This window comes from Macrobrachium rosenbergii, chromosome 49 (genome assembly GCF_040412425.1).
Source record: "Macrobrachium rosenbergii isolate ZJJX-2024 chromosome 49, ASM4041242v1, whole genome shotgun sequence".
NCBI lineage: Eukaryota > Metazoa > Arthropoda > Malacostraca > Decapoda > Palaemonidae > Macrobrachium > Macrobrachium rosenbergii.
The window spans coordinates 11,010,088-11,035,146 of NC_089789.1; the positions used below are offsets into that span (position 1 = coordinate 11,010,088).

At 33.4% G+C, this 25,059-nt stretch overlaps 1 protein-coding gene across 1 annotated transcript in view; it reads right to left on the bottom strand.

Moving 5' to 3' along the window:
* Nucleotides 1-4,113: 4,113 nt before the first annotated feature.
* Nucleotides 4,114-25,059, bottom strand: part of LOC136832084 (protein O-mannosyl-transferase TMTC1-like) — a 117,966-nt gene continuing 97,020 nt past the window's right edge. Inside the window, exons 11-18 of the mRNA XM_067092715.1 lie at nt 24,748-24,861; nt 21,377-21,520; nt 20,513-20,724; nt 13,982-14,117; nt 13,025-13,169; nt 8,806-9,066; nt 8,103-8,180; nt 4,114-4,423 (exon numbers count right to left, since the gene is read on the bottom strand). Of these exons, the coding sequence (XP_066948816.1) occupies nt 4,256-4,423; nt 8,103-8,180; nt 8,806-9,066; nt 13,025-13,169; nt 13,982-14,117; nt 20,513-20,724; nt 21,377-21,520; nt 24,748-24,861 (1,258 nt within the window). The 3' untranslated portion in view covers nt 4,114-4,255. The remainder of the gene's footprint in view (nt 4,424-8,102; nt 8,181-8,805; nt 9,067-13,024; nt 13,170-13,981; nt 14,118-20,512; nt 20,725-21,376; nt 21,521-24,747; nt 24,862-25,059) is intronic.

The window sequence follows — 25,059 nt, forward strand, 5'->3', positions numbered from 1 at the left end:
AATATTACGATAAAACCTGTCACTTATGAACCACATAACGACAATTCCCTCCATATAATAACAGCGATCAATTTGTATACCTAGACGCGACTTACATTTGTAAATGGTTTTTATAGGCACAAGTGCCTTTATAATCTTCAAGAAATATATCATCTCTAAGTCATACTATCACACTATTTACCCCCAAGAAGAGATATATAGCATCTCAAAATGTTACTGTTTAAATCACCAAGTATCGAACACTAACTTGAGAGTGAACACACATTGAAAACTAACACATTACCTTGGCCGTTAAGCTTGTTTCAAATTCGGTAGTTTCACTAGGTGGCGCCAGGGTAGCTTATTGTAAAAACTTTCACCAGGCCCTTTCCTTCCCTCACAAGGGGTGGCTACTGAGGAAATTACCTTCTAAATCCCTACAGTTATCTGGGATTAGGTTGTTACCAAGTTTGTCCGTCAATTTTATATCCAGTGGCGAGGACAATTTCTTGATTTTCCTCTCATTGATCAATCTGTAGGATGTTTCACCAAGAAATGTCTACAGGTCTGTTCATATCTGAGTTTTAATGGCTGCAATTTGAGGTACACCAACAGTTTGCGAAGCAGACATCCCTAAGATCACCTTCCACCTTCGAATCGCATCTACCGCTAATAACAGCTCACTGGACACTGCGGTTCTTGTGGTAGATCACCCGAATGCTAACTAAACTACTCAGGCGTCCTTGGCGTACCTCACGGTACCGTGACAATGATGTCAGTTTTATGACTGTTGGGTACTTAATAGTACTTCGTTTCACAGTAAATATCTTGTACTTAGTACAATTTTTATCTCTATATTTTTTGAAAGCCACAGGAATTTGAAAATGGTGAAATTAGCCCCAAAAACCAAATCCTAATTTTGAAAAAAAATAGCGGCAGCTGGTCTTTTAAGCTGGATTAGAGACTTGTGTAATGACCATTACATTGCCTGTCGTTAATTATAACTTATTCAAAATGAAAGACGCTTTCTTGATACTGAACTGTCACCGAGGACACGCCACACCTTTTCAACTTCAACTGTTGATTTATACTGAGCGTGTTCCCTACGAATTGAATTGAATTGTGTTGAATTTAGAATTTAGGCCAAAGTCTGAAATGGAAACTGACAGTAAAAGGTTTGAAAGGCGTAACAGGAGGAAAACCTCGCAGTTGCACTATGAATCAATTGTTAGAAGAGGGTGGAGAGTAAGATGGAGGAAAGAGAATATGAAAGGAGGTATAGTAAAAGGAGCGAAAGGGGTTGCAGCTAGGAGCCGAGGCCACGCTGCAAAGAACCTCAACTAATGCCTACAGTGCACCACATGAGGTGCACTGACGGCACCCCCCCTGAAGGGGTTTTCCCGTAAAGGAATAATTGATAATACCGAACAGAACTGGCCGTTACATACGTAACAGCCATTCTTGTTCAAAACAACCATCAACAATAGTTTTCAATAATAGAATTCGCGCCAACATAAAGAATCAAGCCTCCTCCAAGGTAAGTGAAACACGGCTTCGCGAAAATAGTTTTAATTGGCTTACTTACTACAAAAATAGCATTTTCTCGTAAAATAGATCAGCTGGGGGTAGGGGGGGGAGTAAGGGAAAGAGTGGGGTAGACATATCTTGCGAGTTATAAAGTATTATGAGAACACCCAAAAAGCCTCTTTATCTCTCTTTCGTCATGTCACGAACAAGGAGACAAAGAGAGCTACAATATTCGTCTGCATTTTATTCTGAGAACTTGGGGAAGGAGGAAAAAGACGAATAAGCAGTTTTTATTTCGCTTTTCGTTTACATAAATACATTTGGTAATACATTCTAAGCCTGCGTTTATTTCATTAGCCTAATTTATTTTTTTTAAGTACTTAAGATACATTGGAAAATCAATGGTTCAGATACCACTTGAAATGACGATAAAAAAATCGTTAAATGCAAATAATAATAATGATAACTATTCGTTCTTTACAGATACACAAAATAAAAATTTCTAATTTTGCTCTTTCATTAACCTAATATAACAGGTCCCTAGGATACAAGCGATATGATACATCGCATGAAATGAAAAAGAGAATTTGACGAATATAAAAATAATATATATTCCTTATCATTACAATGATATGGTTGCCTTCAATGAACAAAAACATCTATCTGAAGAATCACCTTTTCCTTTTCTTGAGCTATATAGTTTTTACAATCTTATTTAAAGGCTAATTTAGTGACACAAAATACGTACAAATCACACTGTCGACCTTTCTTGCGTCGAACATTGACATGCCTCTCGTACAAAGGTGTAAATAACATGTACACTGAATAATTACGTTACGCATAAATGATTAATTTCTGTGTGCTGATATACATATTCTATACAAGTGTGTATATACACATATAAAAATTATAAGTTTATGCACAAGGAAAATGTGCTATTATGTAATAGTTATAACAGAATGTATGTATGTATGTATATATATGTATATATATGTATATATATATATATATATATATATATATATATATATATATATATATATATATATATATATATATATATATATATATATATGTACATGCAAATGTTTTCGTACGGCATTTAAATACAAAAATAGGTCCTCAATTGTCTGCGGGAATATAAGGCTTGTTTAGCCTTTGAAAAAATAGAGCAATGAGTCGTTTAAAAAAAATGTATATATTTTTTTTACACACAGGATTTCGAAATATAACTGATAATATTTTTCGACACATTTTTAGCACAGTCATAAACTCTGCTTGTGAATGGAGTTACAGAATGTTAAAATGTCTTTGCTTAAGGAATGTTGAAATGATGATTATATATATACAGTATATATATATATATATATATATATATATATATATATATATATATATATATATATATATATATATATATATATATATATATATATATTATAATTTACTTCATGTTTACTTCCTCGTAAACTATTTTTTATCTATGTTTTTGCCGTAAGATTTTAAGTTTTTATACATTTATGTTGTTTTTCATCTCCTATGTTCATCACAAATCATCAATATTTGTTTAATTTTTATTGTTTACCGTTCTACTTTGTTTATTTCTTATTATTTACTTTCCTACTTAGGCTCTTGTTTATAGTAATCACTTACGTTCTATCCACTTTGGCTTTGCCTATCTAAAATACACGCTTTTATTTATGACTAAGTACCATATGTTGTCCCTTTAGTCCTTACTTAGTTATTTTAACTGATTAAGTAATTAAACCATAAAGTTTACCTACAAAAAAATAAAGAATCTAAAAAATAAAGAAACTTACAGAAGCAGAAAGAATAAACGAAATGCAATACGTGAAAGCCCGCGAGATTCGTCGGACGTTGGGTATTGTGTTGTTGATAGTTGTATCAAGTTGAAAGATGATGACGATGATGATGGTTTTCTTGAAGATCTGGAGTTTTAAAAACTCTATGTGAACAGCATTGCCCTTTTCACCAAGCGTAACTTGAGTAGATATAATTTAACAAAGAGAATATAATGGTAAAAATATATAATAACTGGAATTGTTAATAACATGGCCCCTATTGTAATAGCAAACTCATATAATTAACTTTATTAACACTCTGCTCAACATTTTAACCTTAGTGCTGTTATATTCTAACTTTATTTTAACCCACTTATTTTCTAACAGATACTAAACATTTTCTCATTTACTGATACTTAATTCTTCACTATATCATCTTGAATATACAAAGTTAATAAAGTATCTAATTTATTCTGATACTTAATTCCTCGCTATATCATCTTAGATGTACAATTTACTTTAGTGTGTTCATTTTCTTCACATAATTACCCTTTTAACATCACCGTACCCACAACAAAACTAAGATAATTTAAAAATTAAATAAATTACTCTATAAGCATCATCTTAAACACAGCAAAATTAAGATAATCGAAAAGTAAGTAAAATAATTACTCTATAAACATCATCTAAACCAAAACAAAATTAAGATGATTAAAAAAAAATAATTCTATCTTCACATAATTACTCTACTAATATCACCGTAACCACAACAAAACTAATATAATAAAAAAAAAAATGAAAAATAGTAAAAATCACATCCGGGACCTCCTTCCTCTTGGCAGACTCGAGACTCGAAAGACTCAGGACTGGTGGAAAATCCGGGCTAAGGCGACGCCAGTGTCCAAGAGAGGTCTTCCCTTCTTCAGCCACCCCATCCACCGCCTTCGTCAGGAGTTGCCCAGGCAGTGGTGTGTCTGGGAGGAAGAGGAGGAGGAGGAGGAGTGTTGGAGATTCTGGAGGCGCTGGAGCTTCTCCATGTTCTCCTGAAGGAGGCTGTTGTTTGGATCCAGGCTTCGGGCTTTGAGGTAATTCTCCCGCGCCAGGGAGTATTCACCCTGAAGGAGAAAAGAAAATTATTATTATTATTATTATTATTATTATTATTATTATTATTTTTCCAGAATTTCACCAAAATTGAGAAACCGCAATTGGGAAAATTACTATTATTATTATTATTATTATTATTATTATTATTATTATTATTATTATTATTATTATTACGTTTTCCAGACATTTATGTTAATAGTGAAACAATAGCTTACGAAAATTATTATTATTATTATTATTAGTATTATTATTATTATCCTCTCAGAATGTTGTTTTCGAAAGAAGAGTACGTGTAATGATACATCAGAACAGTCTTTTGTTTTGCTTGCCAAAAATACATATTTATTGTGACACAGTAAAGTTAAGAAAACTATTATTATTATTATTATTATTATTACCCATCCGAGTGCCATTTCAGGATACAAATGAATGAATAAAGGTCCTATTAAGAAAACAAGAAGAATTATAAAATGAAAATATAAATGATTAAAGTTGTTCTTTCATATATTTTATCGCTTTTGCATATTTAAATACAGAGAAATAACGCCCAACGAAATTTATATATATTTTTCTCCATGCCAGTAATATATCAATTTTTAATCGTGAGCTGTCACTTTCCGTTCAATTTTATTTTCATATTTTCAATTCCCGTTTTCAATCGATTATATAACTGTCGGAGTTTCTGAGGACAGAACTAGTATCCTAAATAATAATAATAATAATAATAATAATAATAATAATAATAATAATAATAATAATAATAATAATAATAATAATAATAATAATTATTATTATTATTATTATTATTATTATTATTATTATTATTGACAGGTTGATTGTTTGGAGAAAGTTCAAGCACAATTCCGTGAGCGCTTATGTGGTTTGAGCAATAAAAGGATTTTTGTATTAATCATATAAACTGAGAGAGAGAGAGAGAGAGAGAGAGAGAGAGAGAGAGAGAGAGAGAGAGAGAGATAATCCCAAACAGGAAGACATATCATCAGCCCGGAGAGAGAGAGAGAGAGAGAGAGAGAGAGAGAGAGAGAGAGAGAGAGAGAGAAAGTAATACAACGACCAAATATATGAAGCAATACAGTAACATAATGTCCATCCGTTATTCATAAAGCCACTTATGAATAAAGGCATATGAAAAATTATGGTTATTGCTCATGATATATGCATATTTATTCTCCATTTTACTGACTCTAACTCTTCGTTTTGTTGTCCTTGAGTCAACAGAATCAGTCAATAAGATAAATGACGTCAACTACAACTAGTATACAAGGTTACACCACCAACAAGTATAGAGACTAGTATCAGCGAGCACTTGTAAATTTCAGGTTCTCTTTATGTATTGCAAGAATAGTTTTGTTTGCTGAAATAACAATGAATGATGATGGACCATTAACAAATATGGCTGGGAATTGTTTTAATTTGTTATTTCATCTCATGCATTTTTTGCAATTTTCGTAGTTGAAATTATATATATATATATATATATATATATATATATATATATATATATATATAATATATACATATATATACATATATATATATATATATATATATATATATATACATATATACATACATACATATACATATATATATATATATATATATATATATATATATATATATATATATATATGTATATATATATGTATATGTAATAATAATATATGTATATGTTAAATGTTGTTTAATATCCAATTCACGCCACCTCGGGAATATCCCGATGGGGAATTATCATCGAAGGGAATCTTTATAAGTGATAAATGGATCAGTACCGCCGGGTGTCCTGATCCCTCGACACGATACTTTCCAACAACTCCAGTCGATTTGGTCAAAACACTGAGCCACCAAGAGGTATAAGTTAATGCCGAGTCTGCCGTGCCAATTACCCGTCGAGCGGGAAATTGTACAGCCTGGCATTAACCCACCTCTACCATGAGAGCTCATTGGTATGTTTGGAACACGCAACTCTAATTATGAAATTTTTATCACACCGTGATTTATATACAATCATGAAGCTACAAATGTTGTTTAATATCAATTCATGCTACTTCGGGAATATCCCCGATGAAATTATCACCGAAGGAAATTTTGTAAGTGATAAATGGATCAGTACCGCCAATCGATCCCTCGATTAACTTACACCTCTCTTGGTGGAGTTGTTTGGAAAGTTCGTGTCGAGGGATCAGGACCCTGCGGTACTGATCCATTTATCACTTATAAAAATTCCCCTTCGGTGATAATTCCTCATCGGGGACATTTCCGAGGTAGCGTGAATTGGATATTAAACAACATCTATAGCTTCATGACTGTATATAAATCACGGTGTGATAAAAATTTCATAATAAGAGCTGCGTGTTCCAAACGTACCAATGAGCTCGCATGGTAGAGGTGGGTTAATACCGAGACTAAGAACGATTTCCCGCTCTCGACGGGTAATTCGGTACGGCAGACTCGGCATTAACTTATACCTCTCTTGGTGGCTCAGTGGTCTGCCCGTCGACTGGAGTTGTTGAGAGTATCGTGTCGAGGGATCGGGAATGGCATGGTACTGATCCATTTATCAATTATAAAACTTCCCCTCGGTGATAATTCCCACATCGGGGATATTCCAAAGGTAGCGTGAATTGATATTAAAACAAAATTTGCATCTTCATAATTGTATATAAATCACAGATAAAAATTTCATATGTATATGTATATATGTATATATATATGTATATATATATATATATATATATATATATATATATATATATATATATATATATATATATATATATATATATATATATGATGAGAGAGAAACTTTCTATCTAATAAACACCTGAAATTATATTTTTATCGTAAACAATAAGCTGACGTTTTCGTATTTTCTCTAAAATGTCACAATAAAAAGATAAAAAAGATATTTTCCAATTCATATTTGACATCGCGTCAACAGAAATCATATTTGCAGGGGATGATTTAATGAGGATATATTCTCATTTTTGATATTTTAATCTTCAATAATGAGGATAATAAGTATTCCGAGTGATGTGACTGAAGGTAAAAGAAAAATTGATGATTTATGAAACTGTTCATCACTTCGAAAAAAAGTTCAGTCACAAGATTAGCTGAATGAAAAGCTTTACAAAAATGGGTACAAATTATTACGTCAAATAAAACTTCAATTGTATTAACTGTTGCATGGGCGTTCCGTTATTAACATTATTATCATTATTATTATTATAAAAATCAACAAACAATCATGTGTGCAACAGAAACACAAATACAACTGAGCTGCAATTTATTACACTATTATTATTATTATTATTATTATTATTATTATTATTATTATTATTATAAGGGAAACTGAGGACTCAAGATAAAATGAACTCAGATGGTGCAGTCATTCTATTTAACATTACATTATTATTATTATTATTATTATTATTATTATTATTATTATTATTATTATTATTATTATTATATAGGGGAAACTGAGGACTCAAGATAAAATGAACTCAGATGATGCAGTCATTCTATTTAACATTACATTATTATTATTATTATTATTATTATTATTATTATTATTATTATTATTATTATTATTATCAAATAACTGAACTTCACCAAAATCATGGGGTTGTAGATGACTTCCAGATGCAACTAAATCCCACTGCTCACCTTGGTATGGTAAAGAGCACCCAGGTTGATGTACGCATGCGTCAATGAAGGCTCCAGCCTCACTGCTGTGGCGTAACTCTAAGGGAGGAAAGAAACAATGTAAAATAAATGAAAACACATCAGTTTTATTAAATACAAAAATTAAGACCAAATTTTAGAGAGTCAGTATTTGTTATGAGAAAGTTAATATGTTATATATATATTATATATATATGTATATATATATATATATATATATATATATATATATATATATATATATATATATATATATATATATATATATCCATAAATAAGAACGTTTCTCAAGGTACAGCTAAATTTGACACTTATCGTTTGAAAATTATAAAAATTACATAATTTACAAAAGAAAAAGGAAAATCCATTCATTGTATTTCAGGGGGATTTAAATGTTTTATTTTACAAAGTACATAAATAAATAAATAAATAAATAAATAAAAAATAAATATATCAATTATATATATTAATTAATATGAATATATATTAATTACATAAAAAACATATAATATAATAAATACATATATAGTAAATAAATTAAAAATAAATATGTAAATTTATTGAATAAATAAATAAATATATAAATAAATAAATAAATAAATAAATAAAATCTATGCTACTGCAAGCTAAAGAAACCCTCAGAATCCTATCCAAGGATCCTCACCGCTCATCAAGCGAATCCTACCTCCATGGCTCTTTCGATCTCCTGCCGATCCTTGAGGAGGTCTCCGTAGTGGGCGTGGAGATGAGCACACAGGGCAGCGGGCGCGAGGCAGCCCTGCGCAGCGTGGGTAGCGACCAGGAACGCCTGGGAGGTGCGGTTGGTCTGGGTGTAAAGGACAGACAGCTGGAAGAGGGCCTCCTTGTGCCCAGGTTCCTGGTCTAAGACGTCCTGAAGAAGGATCTCGCTCTCCAGGTAGTTCCTCTGCTGAAGTTTCACTCTCGCCTTCGGCAGGAGAAGAAGGAGGAGGAGGAGGAGTTTAAAAAGGTGAAAATATTTTGTTCTTGCAAGAAAAGCAGTTTTGTTATTCAAAAAACTTCCAAGTTGCTACTATTAAATACAAAAGGGATGAAATATAGAGATTTAGGCAGAATGCCAAGCGCTGGGACCTGTGAGGTCATTCAACGCTGAAGGGAAAATTGAGAGTAAAAGGTTGCAAAGGTGTAACAAGAGGAAAACCTTTTGAAGTTGCACCATGAAACAGTTGTTAGAAGAGGGCTAAGAAATGTAAGAAGGAAGAAAGAATATGAATGGAGGTACAGTAACAGGAATAAAAGGGGTTGCAGCTAGGGGCCGAGGGGAGCCTTGGGCAGAAGAAGAAGAAGAAGAAGGTGGAGAAGGTCAAAACGTTTTATGTTTGCAGGGAAATCAGTTCTGACATATTTAATGAAGTGGAACAAGTGAAAATTCTTTGTTTTTTGGGAGGAAAATCAGTTCTGATATTTTTAGAAATGTTAAAGTTGTTGATAAATATAAAGAAGATGAAGATGTACTAAAAAATGTGCATGAGAAAAATCAGCAACCTAGATTATACTGACTGGGTATTCCATTAATTATGTAAATACAACAAAGCACTTTTAGCACACGGTGTTTTTTTTTTTTTTGATGAAGCGAAAAGCAAGTCCAGCTTTTACTAAAAGCTAATGGATGAACAGACTTTAGTATTAATTTTTTAAAGGAAAAATTCTTTCTTGAAAAATAAAAGAATAGGATATAATAGAATATCGAATTCAGCTCTGAAAGGGAAACTATCAGTAAAGGGGCTTGAAAGGTGTAACATGAGTAAAAACCTCGCAGTTGCACTATGAACTGTTGTTGGAAGAATGTGGAACGTAAGATGGAAGAAAGAGAATGTGAACGGAGGTACGGTAAAAGGAATGAAAGGAGTTGCAGCTAGGGGCCGAAGGGATGCTTCAAAGAACTTTAAGTAATGCCTAAAGTACACCGCATGAGATGCATTAACGGCACTAACCCCCCACCCCACCCGTCCTACAGGTGCTTGAAAAGGAAATGAAGAACTAACTATTTTGCATCATTTTTGAGAAAACAGAAGGGGAAGTCCACAGGAATTTCACAGAGACATTAAGTAAAATAGTATTTTATCGCTTACTGAAAAACAGACATTACGTAAAACAGTATTTTATCTCTTACTGAAACATAAACACGACGTAATGTTGGTATAAATACGTGTGTGTGCACGTGCGTACATAAAAGATAGAGCAAGACACGGCTGGGTACCAATAAAAAATAAAAAAAAAACATCAAAACCTTCGGGAAAACAAATAAAAAGAAAACACCAAAACATCCAATCACTCGCAGCAAGCAGACTTGCAACAGACGAGCGAGAACTCACACAAACGGGAGTTTGAAGATTACAGTCAGTTGCGCTCAGCGGATCCGTCCAAGCACTGCTTCCGCCTTGCATTAGTGACTGATGCAAGCAAGAAGCGTCTCCATATCCCCGTGGACTATTCCCTGGCGGAACCTAATTAGTGAGAGTGCCTTGATTTGGTCAGATATGCTTTCGCTGTTGTTACTCCCTCTCAATACTCACGGAGGAAGAAGACGCTTCTTCTTGCTACGATGTGTGTTGATCTTGCTACGTTGCAGATATGTTACGGTTTTCCCCCCACTCAGATATGAACACGAGAGAGAGAGAGAGAGAGAGAGAGAGAGAGAGAGAGAGAGAGAGAGAGAGAGAGAAGCAAAACGAGAGAGAGATAAAGATTGAGGCAGAAATTACAAAACTGAAAGAGAGAGAGAGAGAGAGAGAGAGAGAGAGAGAGAGAGAGAGAGAGAGAGAGAGAGAGAGAGAGAGGGATAGGTTGGATGGGTGTCAGAGTAATCACAACTAAATCTCCAATTTCTGGAACATACGTTCTTTACAAATACATTTAGAGTTTATTCCCGAACAGCTAAAGATAATGAATATCATAACAAAAACACCCTTACACTAAGAAAAGACTGTAAATTTAATTTTCTTTATTTCCTTCTATGAAATTCGATGTCACGTGACATTTTATAGTCATTAAAGAAACGTCTCATTATCTTTAGCTAAAGAAGACGTCCAGTAGATGTCAGTTTCCCAAATTTTTGTTAAATAGGTCACAGCATTTGTTATTCAGTTTATGTCAACATAAACGAATTTTTTAACCTAGATAAAAATAAACAAACTAGAAATTCTGTAAACAAAACGAAAAGAAAAGGTTAAAATTCACATAATAAAAGTTTATAACCTAGATAAAAACAACAAACTAAAAATTCTGTAAACTAAAAGGAAAGAGAAAGTTAAAATTATGATGAAACCGATGCTTCGTCGTGTTCACTAAAAAAAAAACTTTCTCCTTCTTTCTACGCTCTCTCTTGTTGACGTGAGATCCTTTTTCCGGAGAAAGCTGTTCAAATGTTTTAAGCTTGGGAAAGGCCCACCTGGGCAGCGAGCATCACTAATTGTCTCATAAATCTCAGGCCCCTCCCAAAGACTTAGAGAAATGTTCCGACGGGGCAAAAATAAACGTGTAACAGTACAGAGCAAGAATAATTTATTTAATTTTTTTTTTTTTGGTCCTGTAAGACAACCGCCCTCCCCAAAATAAAGAAAAATAAAATCCAAGGCAAGGTATGAGTACAGAATTGGAATAATTTATATTTTGTCCTGTAAAACAAAAAAAAAAAATATAAATAAATTCCCAGGTAAAGTATGAGTACACAACAATAATAATCTGATTTTTTTTCTCTTAGACAAAAAATAGGCAAAAACTAAAAAGAACCGCTTTTTTTTGTCCTGCAAAGAAAAAAAAAATAGACAAAAAATAAATTCAAGGACAGGGAAAATGAGAGAACAAGAAATCTGTCAGATTGGGAAGGTTTCATATTTTGATTAATAACAAAAGATTAACAAAAGACGAAATACAAAGCAAAGGAAAAGGAGAGGGCAAGAAAATGTGTCAGAGTGGAAAACTTAAATATTTCGTTTTTTAACCATTCAAAAAAGCTGTAAAACAAAAAAAAAAAAAAACAAAATAAATAAATAAAATAAAATAACTAAATCCACGATTTCGAAAAAAAATAGGAGAGGAAAAAATCTTGTCAAAATAGAGAACTATTTTATTTTTTAACCAATCAACGAAAAATCTCTAAAAAAAATTGAGAATTGCTTTTGGCATTTCAGCACAAAAACAATTAAGGAAGAGAAAGGTCACTGATTAAAATGTGAAAGAAAGCATAGGAATAATGTTATTTTCAATGCAGTAAATGAATTATTCAAAAGACCTAATGAATGTTACGAAGGAAAAATGGGTGAAAGTCTGCAGAAAAAGAATATGTATATTTTTTACTCAATAGACAAGAAAAAAAGACAAAATCCCAACGCAAATAAATGCCAGTGCTAAAAAACTCGTACCATTTCGAAGAAAAATACAATTACTTTAAAAACGCCAAACTTATCCACGATAATAATAATTTTCACTGAAAATCTGGAGAACCGAATAAAACATTTAAATCATCTTTCATTACCAGGCAGCGAAAAAAATAGAAGTGAAAAGTAAAAATGTGTACTTACGTAAAGCAACACAGGAAACGGAGTCTAATGTAACAAGTGCTTTGTAATAATACCATTTTTATTTTCCCATTATACTCCTTGCAGGAAACTGTGCATATGGACAGACACAAAAACTGACACACATAGATAGATAGATAGATAGATAGATAGATAGATAGATAGATAGATAGAGATTGCCACCTTCATATCAGGACTGGAAAAACTAGCCAAAGTGAGTTAAACTTCTTGCAGGAAACAGCAACACGCACACACAAATAGTACCGAGAGAGAGAGAGAGAGAGAGAGAGAGAGAGAGAGAGAGAGAGAGAGAGAGAGAGAGAGAGAGAGAGAGATCCAACTCACCAAATAAACTCGCGAAGAGAGCATCTCTGGGTTCTGTCTGATGACTGTGGATAATATATCCCCAGCATCTTCTAAGCGTCCTGTGTTCAAGTACAACTTCCCCAAGCTCTCTCCCACCTCCGCTTCCCACGAGATTGCTAATGCTCTGGTGGAAAAACAGAATATACATTTATACAGAAAATACCTTACAAAAGAAAATAATATTCTTACAGAATACTTTACAAAAGAAAGTATATTTATACAGAATACTTTACAAAAGGCAGCAATATTTATAAATTTACACCTACAGAATACTTTACGAAAGAAGATATATTCTTACACAATACTTTACAAAAGAAACACATATATATATATATATATATATATATATATATATATATATATATATATATATATATATATATATATATATATATAGATATATATACATACACACATACATACATACATACATATATACAGAAAACTTTACGGAAGAAAGTATATTCTTACAGAATACGTTGCAAATGAAAATACATTAACACAGAATACTTCACAAAAGCTATACGTTTATGTTAGTGTCATGAGAAAAGTCACTTAAATTTGAGTTTAGTCATCAAACTAAAGCAAAATATGTTTAAGAATTCAAAGCGTTCCATGTTACAGAAGGTTAGATCACTACTGGATTATTCCAGGCTCACTTATGTGACTTTCCCCAGAGAGAGAGAGAGAGAGAGAGAGAGAGAGAGAGAGAGAGAGAGAGAGAGAGAGAGAGAGAGAGAGAGAGAGAAACTCAAACGGTGCCCCTTGTTTGTTATAGCAGACTATATCAGAATCGATTACTCCACGTAGACTTGTGTGACTTTACCCAGTCCTGGAGAGAGAGAGAGAGAGAGAGAGAGAGAGAGAGAGAGAGAGAGAGAGAGAGAGAGAGAGAGAGAGAGAGAGAGAAAAGAACCTCCTCGATCTCGTTCCCACCTTTTGTAGAGAAGCTCAGCTTGGGCGTCGAGCTGAAGAGTCCTCATGAGTTTGGCCGTGTTGATGAGTGCCACGGTGTGTCGCGGGTCTAGATCGAGTGCCAGCTCGTAGTGCCTCAGTGCAGCGTCCCCTCGCCCTGTTAATTAAGTGATAAGTGTTGGCATTGCTCACAAGTGCCACGGCATATGAAGGAGGAGTCACGTCAGATTTATTATTAATTTTTTTTGGCAGTGTTTTTGTTGCTGAACTGTCTTAACATTTAAGGTTTTGTCCCAAGAAGGGACTGGCTGTGGTAACTGCCATATTCATGTTATAATGGATGAATCACGGATGAATCTCCTGTGCAGGATACTTCCACGATATCATAAGCTTCATAGGCCTACAAGAAAGGCTCATCAGCAGTGAGTTTAATCCAACAAATGCATTACCACAAATACTTCTATCTTGTGCTAACTCTTTCATCTTCATTTAAGGCCCTTCCTTACCAATGTATAGGTCTGCCTCTCCTTCTCCTACCCCTTCAGGATCATGCACTCTATGGCCTAATATATAATCTTTCATTCTCTCCACATGGCTGAACCACTCAGAACATTCTGATCTTTTCAACACTTCATTTATCTCCATATTTCTTATCCCTTCAGTTCTTCATATACCACATTCTCTGCACAAACAGTCTTATCCTTTCAGTCCTTCATATACCACATTCTCTGCACATTTTAAACATCGCCTCTTTCATTCACATTCAACGACAACACTTCACTACCATATAGAAGAGTTGGCTCAATGACCCCTTCATATATTTTAACCTTGACTCCCACAGACACAGCAAGTTTCCTCTTAATTTTCTGCTCACATCCTGCTACCTCCCTTGCTTCATCCCAGCATTATTGCATATAATCATTATTCAGTCTCAGACACATACACACTAACACAAATCAACTGCATTTAATCATGTATCATCAATATCAACATATATTGCTCTTTCCTCTTAGTCTCCTGTTTTGTTGTTGCAATGGCTACTCTCTCTCTCTCTTCTCTCTCTCTCTCTCTCTCTCTCTTCTCTCTCTCTCTATATATATATATATATATATATATATATATATATATATATATATATATATATATATATATATATATATATATATATACAACATGGGTAAATAGCAATCTGTCCATTCGTCTTCTTTGAAGGTGGATATGAAAAAAAATCATAATGAAAACCATGTATAGTTTGATATTCATCCCAATAAATCTATGTCCCAATAAGACATTGTTTAAGAAAGGCTTCCGTTATGAACGATATAAATATACTTTGATGACGCAAGATGGTGAAAGGCGTTATAGAATTTGATATCTCACATTAACGAAACGGCTTTAGATGACGTAATTTTCATTTGCTGATATCAAGTTAATGCTTATATGAATTATAAGTCCAAAGAGACACTTTATATAAAAAGCAAAGAGTTTCTAAATATTTTAAGAGCTTTTCCTAGAGAGCAATCACTATGCCTAAGGATAAACTACCATATAGTAATGTTACGACCAACAAGTTTCTAGATATTTTAGATTTTCCTTGAGAGGAATCACTAGGCCTAAGGATAAACTATCAAATGGTGACATTAAGACTACCAAGTTTCTAGATATTTCTAGAGATTTTCCTAGAGAGCAATCACTAGGCCTAAGGATAAACTAACAAATGGTAATATTAGGACCAACAAGTTTCTAGATATTTCTAGAGATTTTCCTAGAGAGCAATCACAAGGACTAAGGATAAATACCAAATGGTAATATTAAGACCAACAAGTTTCTAGATGTTTCTACAGATTTTCCTAGAGAGCAATCACAAGGACTAAGGATAAATACCAAATGGTAATATTAAGACCAACAAGTTTCTAGATGTTTCTACAGATTTTCCTAGAGAGCAATCACAAGGACTAAGGATAAATACCAAATGGTAATATTAGGACCAACAAGTTTCTAGATATTTCTAGAGATTTTCTTAGAGAGCAATCACTAGGGGATTAAGACCAACAAGCTTTTACATATTTCTAGAGATTTTCCTAGAGGGCAATCACTAGCCCTAAGGATAAACCACCAAATGGTAATGTTAAGACTACCAAGCTTCTAGATATATCGGGAGATTTTCATATAGAACAGCCACTAGGCTAAGGATTAACCACACAATGTTAGTGCATACGAGCTAAGCTATCAGGGGAACTTGGAATTTTCAAAGACATATCCTTCCTCACTTCTGTTGCCTGTCAGACATTCAGACATAACGGATGCCCGAGATATACAGCGATGAGAATCACGCACGAAATGTCGACCGAGTGACGTCACAGTGCAGCACGCTCATGTTTATAAACTGGCTTCTCTTTGAAGTGAGGAAGTGAGGAGGATACGTATTGTCATGGCTTATTTTTAAGGTATGTTATACTAGATCATGAAACGCATCTGTGTGTATGTATGTATATATGTATGTATATATATATATATATATATATATATATATATATATATATATATATATATATATATATATATATATATATATATATATATATAGATATATATATATATATATATATATAGAGAGAGAGAGAGAGAGAGAGAGAGAGAGAGAGAGAGAATTTTTCAAACACAACTTGCCTGAGCGTGGCAAATGCTGGTTTTAAAATACAAAGAACATACATTTTATCACTTTGAGTGACACCTATACTCGTACTACCAGCAAGTAATCTAGACTTCTTATATAAATCTTGCAGTTAATAAAACCAGGTTTTTCTCGAGACACAACGCATACGGGACAAACAGATTAACTCGAAGAGAAAGAAAAATATGTATAACGACGAAGTTGAAGCTTAGAGCTTATATTTAAAATACGCTTTCTCTTCATAAGTCTGACAGTTGATTCCACAATCCCTACAGTGAAACCCATCAATTACTGAGAGAGAGAGAGAGAGAGAGAGAGAGAGAGAGAGAGAGAGAGAGAGAGAGAGAGAGAGAGAGAGAGAGTTGGACTGTGGCCATTAGTTAAGATGGAAAGCCACAATAAATGAAAACGAAATGTAGGAGAGAGAGGAGAGAGAGAGAGAGAGAGAGAGAGAGAGAGAGAGAGAGAGAGAGAGAGAGAGTGAACTTGGGGTGTGGCCATTAGTTAAGATAGTAAGCCACAAAATAAATAAAAGAAATAAGATAGTAAGAGGACAAAATAAAGAGAGAAAAGAGAGAAGAGAGAGAGAGAGAGAGAGCAAGAGAGAGAGAGAGAGAGAGATAAATGAAAAAGAAATGTAGGAAGAAGAAGAAGAAGAGGAAGAGAAGAAGAAGAAGAGAGAGAGAGAGAGAGAGAGAGAGAGAGAGAGAGAGAGAGAGAGAGAGAGAGAGAGAGAGAGAGACTTATTATCGACGTGACATTTGTTGATATCCGCAGCTTTTAGGTTTCAAAAACAAGTATTTCTTTTTATCCTTGACATTCCATCTTCCATTTTTTTTAAAACGAGAGAAATTTATACTAGTGGAGTCTTATACCTTCATATTCGTAATTAGGCATAAAATCGATTTAAATGTAAAACAAAACTGACATACAGTGATATAGCTTGGAAACTTGGATAGAATTTCCCTTCCTTTAGAAAAGAAAATATAAAGAACGTTAAGCTAGCTGTGTCTTATACCTTTATACTCGTTATCGTGAATAAAAATAAAGTTAATATGGAATAAAAAATAAACACAAAATGATATAGCTTTGAAAATTTAAGAGAAATTCATTAAAGAAAGGTAAACTATATTGTCAAACGTATAGATGAGTAAATTTTGATAAAAATTCAAAGATAAAATAGACATAAAATTGATGTAATTTAGAAAACTGAAAAGACATTCGTCAAAGAATAGTTAACAATATTTTCAAAAGCATAAATATTAGTGAACTTTGATAAAAATGGACGTATACAAACAAATGATGACGAGACGCTACGGGAGAAGTAATTAGCTCTCTAGGGCACACCATTTCAATTAATATTCATCAGCAAGAAAAAAAGGCGCTTGTATTTGCGATTATAAAGAGGAGTTAAATGCAATACATATATTTCAATGATAGTTATACCAAAATGGCAAGAGATTTCATCTACTCACTGGAGAGAGAGAGAGAGAGAGAGAGAGAGAGAGAGAGAGAGAGAGAGAGAGAGAGAGAGAGAGAGAGACTTGGGCTAAGGCCATTAGTTAAAATGGTAAGCCGCAAAAAGTTAAAATGAACTGTATGAAGAACAGAAAGGGTATATTTACTAAAAGGATCTCATTCAAACTGGATGGTATCTAATGGAGTATTTATTAGATACCATCCAGTTTGAAAGAGGTCCCTTTGGTAATTCTACTAATGTCTGTTTCCCCATGATTCTTTCTATATATATATATATATATATATATATATATATATATATATATATATATATATATATATATATATATATATATATATATATATATATATATAAAAACACACTTATAAGATATATTGATTTTCACACCTCACAGAGCTATCGATAGTTTGACTCGAGTCACTGTTTTGGTAATTGCAGTACACTACATGAATTCTCTCTTATCGTTCCTAAGACGTAGAGAGCCACTGAAAATAAGGGAGATCTTTGAAAGAATATAAAAAAAATCTCTTTTTAAAAAGACCTAATGAAGGTGTGTCAGTAAAGTCATTGTTTTTTTTTTTTAATCTATGAGGTTATATCGATGATATTATTCGTATTATAAAGACGGTGATGAAAATATGAATCTGTTACGAAAACATTATAAATTTAGTAGAATTCTGGGAGATATAAATTAAAGGAAGCGTAAAAAAAAGTGTTATTTTAGGAAGTATGAGGTTTAATCGCTTCTGACTATAAACAACACATTGATTAAAAGGATGGTGCCCTTGGCATTTTCTGACTGATTGAGAGAGAGAGAGAGAGAGAGAGAGAGAGAGAGAGAGAGAGAGAGAGAGAGAGAGAGAGCTTACAGTATCATACTAGTAATTTTCGACAAATGTGCAAAGATATTTTGCAGGACAAAACCGACCTAGGAATATTATTGTATCTCAGAGATATGGATTCAGAATAGTGAGAAATTAGTAATTCGCTGAGTCCCTTAACTATAACAATACAATCGAGAAGTTTCAATGTGTCTCAGAGTTTAAGATAAAATTATGGAGGATTTGTAACTAGCTCAGAATATTGATTGTGACAGTTATGAGATGAAATGAAGGGTTCCTGCTAAACTTAATAAAAAGAGAATATAAAAGTATATCATATCAACTTCTTTTGTTGGGTAAAAATGAAGTTTTTATCATAAAACACGGCTGAAAATTCTCGTTAAACAGACCTGTCTTACAGTTTGCACTGAAAAATGAATTACAAAGAGAATCGATAGAGCAATAAATTGAAAGCTATTAAAAACGTGTATTAATGAAGTAAGAGCAGTTTACGAAATAATGAACAAATAAAAAACGACCGTGGACAAGCAGTCACTAATGAAATGAATAATAATCATCAATCATTTATAAGGATTATAATCAACTCACTTCAAACAAACACTGACAGTTATGGATGGGATAATCGCTAAATTATTAGGGAACGATTATACATCATTTAAGAACTATTGACTTTCTACACAATATACATGACTATTAACGATTATGGTGTACGTACGATAAGTTACAATTACCCAAAAAAAATTATGGGACAAAGAAAAATAATTGCTGAAAGTTCTGGGTCAAATGGAAGTAACTGCCAAAGACTCAGGGTCAGAGGAAAATAATTGCCTGAAACTCTGGGTTAAAGAAAATAACTGCCCAAATCTCTGGGTCAAAGGAAAGTCGTTTCTAAAATCTCTGTGCCAAAGACAAATAATTTCCAAAAACTCAGGGCCAAAGGAAAGTAATTGCCAAAAACTCTAGGTCAAAGGAAAATAATTACCATGTACTCTAAGCCAAAGAAAAATAACTGCTAAAAACTCTGGCCACAAAAAAAATTGCTAAAAACTTTGGTTCAAATGGAAGTAATTGCGAAAAATTCTGGGTCAAAGAAAAATAACTGCCATAAACTCTAGAAAAAAAAAATAATTACCAAAAACTCTTCGACAAATATAATCAATTTCCAAAAACTCTGGGTCAAAAAAAAACTGCCAAAAATTCTGGGTCGAAGGAAATTAATTGCTCAAAACTCTGGGCAAAAGTAAAATAAGTGCTAAAAACTCTGGGCCAAAGAAAAATAACTACCAAAAACTCTGGGTCAAAGAAAAATTGTTGCAAATTCTCTGGGCCAAAGTACAATAACTGCCAAAAATTCTGTGCCAAAGTGAAATAGCTGCCAAAAACTCTGGGGCAAAGAAAAATAACTGCTAAAAACTCTGGTTCAAAGGAAAATGATTGCCAAAAACTCTGGGTCAAAGAAAAAAAATTGTCAAAAACTCTGTACCAAAGAAACACCAATAAAAAATGGACATTATTAGCCACATAAATAGGTGATAACACAGCCTTGACCAACGAACCTATAGTATGTAGGAAAGCAGCATAATTGTTGTGCACGACTGGATCAGAAGGCCTTGCCCCTAGAAGCATCAAGTGCAGGTTCTCCGCGTCGGTCTTCCTTCCTGCCTCCCTGTAGAGACCTGCCAGGGCCCACACGGCGTCCTTGTTGGTAGCGTCATGTCTTAGGCTCTCCTCCAGCAGAGAAACGGCCTCGTCTCGGTTACCCTGCTGTCTGGCGATCCGCAGGAAAGAAGAACAAATGAGTTAGAATATGGCACTGGTGAGGATTCTATATGATACCAAGGCTTTGATGGAAATACTAGGCAAAGGGATATATATTTCTTTATAAAATAGATAATATATGTATGTGACATTTAATATTCATTCAACTTTGTTGGGTTTGATGGATGGTCTATGAGCTAATGGTCTAAATCCAGTGTAATCACCGTGACAGGTTGTAGTTACAATGGATCTCTTAAATCTTGAGTGAGTTTAATTCACGGACTACCTTTCTCTCTCACTCTCTCTCTCTCTCTTTTACATATCTATATATATATATATATATATATATATATATATATATATATATATAATATATATATATATACATACACACACACACACATATAGTTAGTTAGTTATAAATGATTTGTTTAACCATATATATATATATATATATATATATATATATATATATATATATATATATATATATAATATATTTATTTCTTCACGCCTCTGTCATTCCTTTTATAGTTGTAGAAGTTCTAACATTGTTAACTTCCCCCCCTCTCTCTCTCTCTCTCTCTCTCTCTCTCTCTCTCTCTCTCTCTCTCTTCTTCTGTTGAAAGAAAATACCCTCCAACATTAAGACTTAGACTTACTGCCTAATCGACGCAAGGTTGTAATAGGCCCTGGCGTGCTGTGGGTGGGTCTTCAGTGCCAATCGAAAATGGGCTTCTGCCTCGTCAGTGTCATTCAGAAGAGTGCCCAGGTTATTATGGGCACTCGGATGCCCAGGCCACAGTCTTGGAAAAAAGTAAGAAATAGAACATAAAAATGTTATCTTTTTGACATTCACGTGTTATCCTGTGGATGTTATCTGTGTAACGTTCACTGATAACTGGAAAGTAATTAGCTGTGATTATTAAGGTAAGTTTACATGATCCCACCTGGATAGATAACACAGGTTAGCCGACAGGAAATAATGTTCATTAGAAACCAGACACCACAAAGATTATATATGAAATATTTATTTCTTACTGAAATATAAGCTTATAACGCCATGAGGACATAGAATTAGTCAAGGCGAATGCAAATAGTATACTGATAACTTAAGGAATAAGGAGAAAAAATAATTTTTAGGAACTATCATAATTTTGAAGTGATACTTAGGTAGAACTAATGATTCTGATTTTTGCATACTGGTGTTACAATGTAGTACTTAATAAAAGAGAGAAAAAAAAGAAATCTAAGAGAGAGAGAGAGAGAGAGAGAGAGAGAGAGAGAGAGATTGACCCCGTGATCATCTGTAGGAGATCTCTTTACTCGTAGTGCTTAATAAAAGAGTGAAAAAAAAAGAAAAGAAATTTGAGAGAGAGAGAGAGAGAGAGAGAGAGAGAGAGAGAGAGAGAGAGAGAGAGAGAGAGAGAGAGAGAATCATCTGTAGGAGCCTTCTTTATTCTTCGTTGGGGACAGGAATGCTTGCAGGAATTGGAGAGAGAGAGAGAGAGAGAGAGAGAGAGAGAGAGAGAGAGAGAGAGAGAGAGAGAGAGAGAGAGAGACCATCATCACCAGCCTTCTTTGCTCCGGGCTCAAATTGAGAATTCGCACGCGCAATTCGAACGTAAATATCAAGACATTTAACATTATGACCTCATGCACAAACTAATGAGCTGAAAATCACTCGACCTATGACATACAAATTCAAGACATTATCATACAAACGTTCTTGGAAAACCACGTCTAAGATGATTAAATACTGCAAAACGTCTTTACATAATTTTTTTATCTGCATAACGTTCCCTACTGACTAATATCTGGCGATGTCACTTGCAATCTGCGTTGATGAGGTCTCAAGGGCTCCTTGACCTGCCCAAGGACGCTTAATTAATCTAATCTCAGGTCACAAGGACCTGCGTCTCCCACGTGAGAGAGAGATTTGCTCGGCGTTCGAACATTTGCGTTCAACTCGTCCGGAGCGAGTGTTTAACTGCCAAAGTCCGGTCAGGTGAGGTTGTTCTTGAGTCTGGGTGGCATGAAAATTGGATTTACTTATTTATTTATCTATCTATTTATTTATTTACTTATTCCTTTCTTTGTTTATTTATTCATTTAGCCGTCTATTTATCTATCAATCATCATTATATTTTACAGGTCATTTTAGTTCTACTTATCAGAGTCACGTCAGGTGAGGTTGTTCCTGTGTCTGGGTGGCATGAAAATGTTATTTATTTATATACTTATTCATTAATCTGTTTATCTATGTCTGTCTATCTATCGTATCCAACTATCTATCTATTTATCTATTTGGCATCTGGGTATTAGGTGTTATTTTTTATTTATCTATATATTTATTTATTCATTTCCTCACTTATACATCTATCTATCTATCAATCAATTTATTCTCATTGTATTTTACAGGTGATTTGATTCATATTAATCACTTTCTATCTGCCTATCTTCATTACGCCTTGACAGTCTATCTACTATCTATTTGTACTCATTATCTTTCACAGGTGAATTTATCTATATTTATGACTTTTTATCTACAGTATCTTCACCACATCTCTCAATCAATGTTTATTTTACTTATTCATGTCCCTTTCATATATCTATCTATCTATCTATCTATCTATCTATCTATCTATCTATCTATCAATATTTACTGTACTTTGAGGGAACTTAATTTAGTTTATTAAAACCCTTGTCTATCCATTCCCTCTTTCACAATTAACGTACGATTCTAAAAAACATCGTCTTGTCTAAAAAAAACCAATCTATATCTATATATAAATTTACCTTCCGGAAGAACTCATGACATTTTTGGGTTTTCAAATCGATTTAAAAAAAATAACTCTTACGCCAAAACTCATCGAGAAATCTTCGCTTCCTCGAAATTATTATTATTATTATTATTATTATTATTATTATTATTATTATTATTATTATTATTATTATTATTCAGAAAATGAACCCTATCTATATGGAACAAGCCCACCACGGAGGACACTGATTTGAAATTCATACTTCCAAAGAACATGGTGTTCTCACAAAGAAGTAACATAAGGTAATAGAAAATACACAGAAAAGAAAGCAGTTATTAGAAAAGAAAAAATGAATTCACAAATGAATAAAATAATATGAAAAATTGTAAGTAAATTACTGGAGGTGAGACTGACATAAATTTTCGTCCCGGAGCGTCAAATCTGATTAAATATGAAGAGAGAGTGAAACCACTTAAGGAAACCTTAGATGTTTTCCGATGAAGTATTTCTCGTTTTCTGTAATTCTCAACAAGGAGGGAGAACCTCAGTATTTTATCCTTGGGCTCTGGTTTACTTCTTCTCAGTTATCAATTAAAGGACGCAAACATTTTTTTTAACCTCCTGTTTTATTTAATTTTTATTTTCGGGGTTCCTCTGTATTCCGGTAGTTCCTCCTTCCATCAGTTATAAGGAGCAGATATTTGGAGTTTGTGGGAAATTTATTTGAATAATATAATCATAAACAATCACTCAGAAGAAGAAAATTAACACTTTATGAATAAGGAATAAAGAAAACCGGGAAAGAAAGATCTGTCAGAAACCGGGGAATGAAATATCTGTACAATTAAGATAGGACAGACAGAAAACGGTGAAAAAAGAAGAAAGGAACAAATATCTACTCTTTTGATAACATAGAAAACTGGGAAAGAACGATCTCTCAGAAAACGGGGAAAGAAATATCTATCAGAAAATGGGGGATAAAAACATGTACTCTTATGATACGATAGAAAACTGAGAAAGAAAGATCTGGCAAAAAACGGTAAATAAAATATCTGTACAATTGGGAGAAAGATCTGGCAAAAAATACGGTAAATAAAATATCTGTACAATTAGGATAAAAATTACTTAAAACAGGGATCGAAACAACTGTCAAAAAACGGGGAATATCTGTATTCTTATGGTAAGACAGAAAACGGGGAATAAAACACCTGTACTCTTATGATAAGGAAGTTAGAAAACGGGGAATGAAATGAAATCTGCACACTTACTTAATAGCTTCTCTGTAGTGGTGCTTAGCAAGCGCAGGGTTGCCGAGGTCCTTCTGTAGGTTGGCGAAATTGTAATGCATTTTAGCATTGTTGGGAAGGATCTGCAGCCCCGCCCTTCGGGGTGTAGTGGGGGACGAAAGGGAATGATGTCATTGGTGATCGATACGATTTTTTTTGGTCTTACGCTTACGAGAAAGAGTATGAATCCATGAAATGATGTCACATTCATACATTAGGTGACAAAGCCGTGGAAACTGATGTAATAGCCACTCATTAAAAAGGATTCTATAAACAGATATTATTCATAAACGA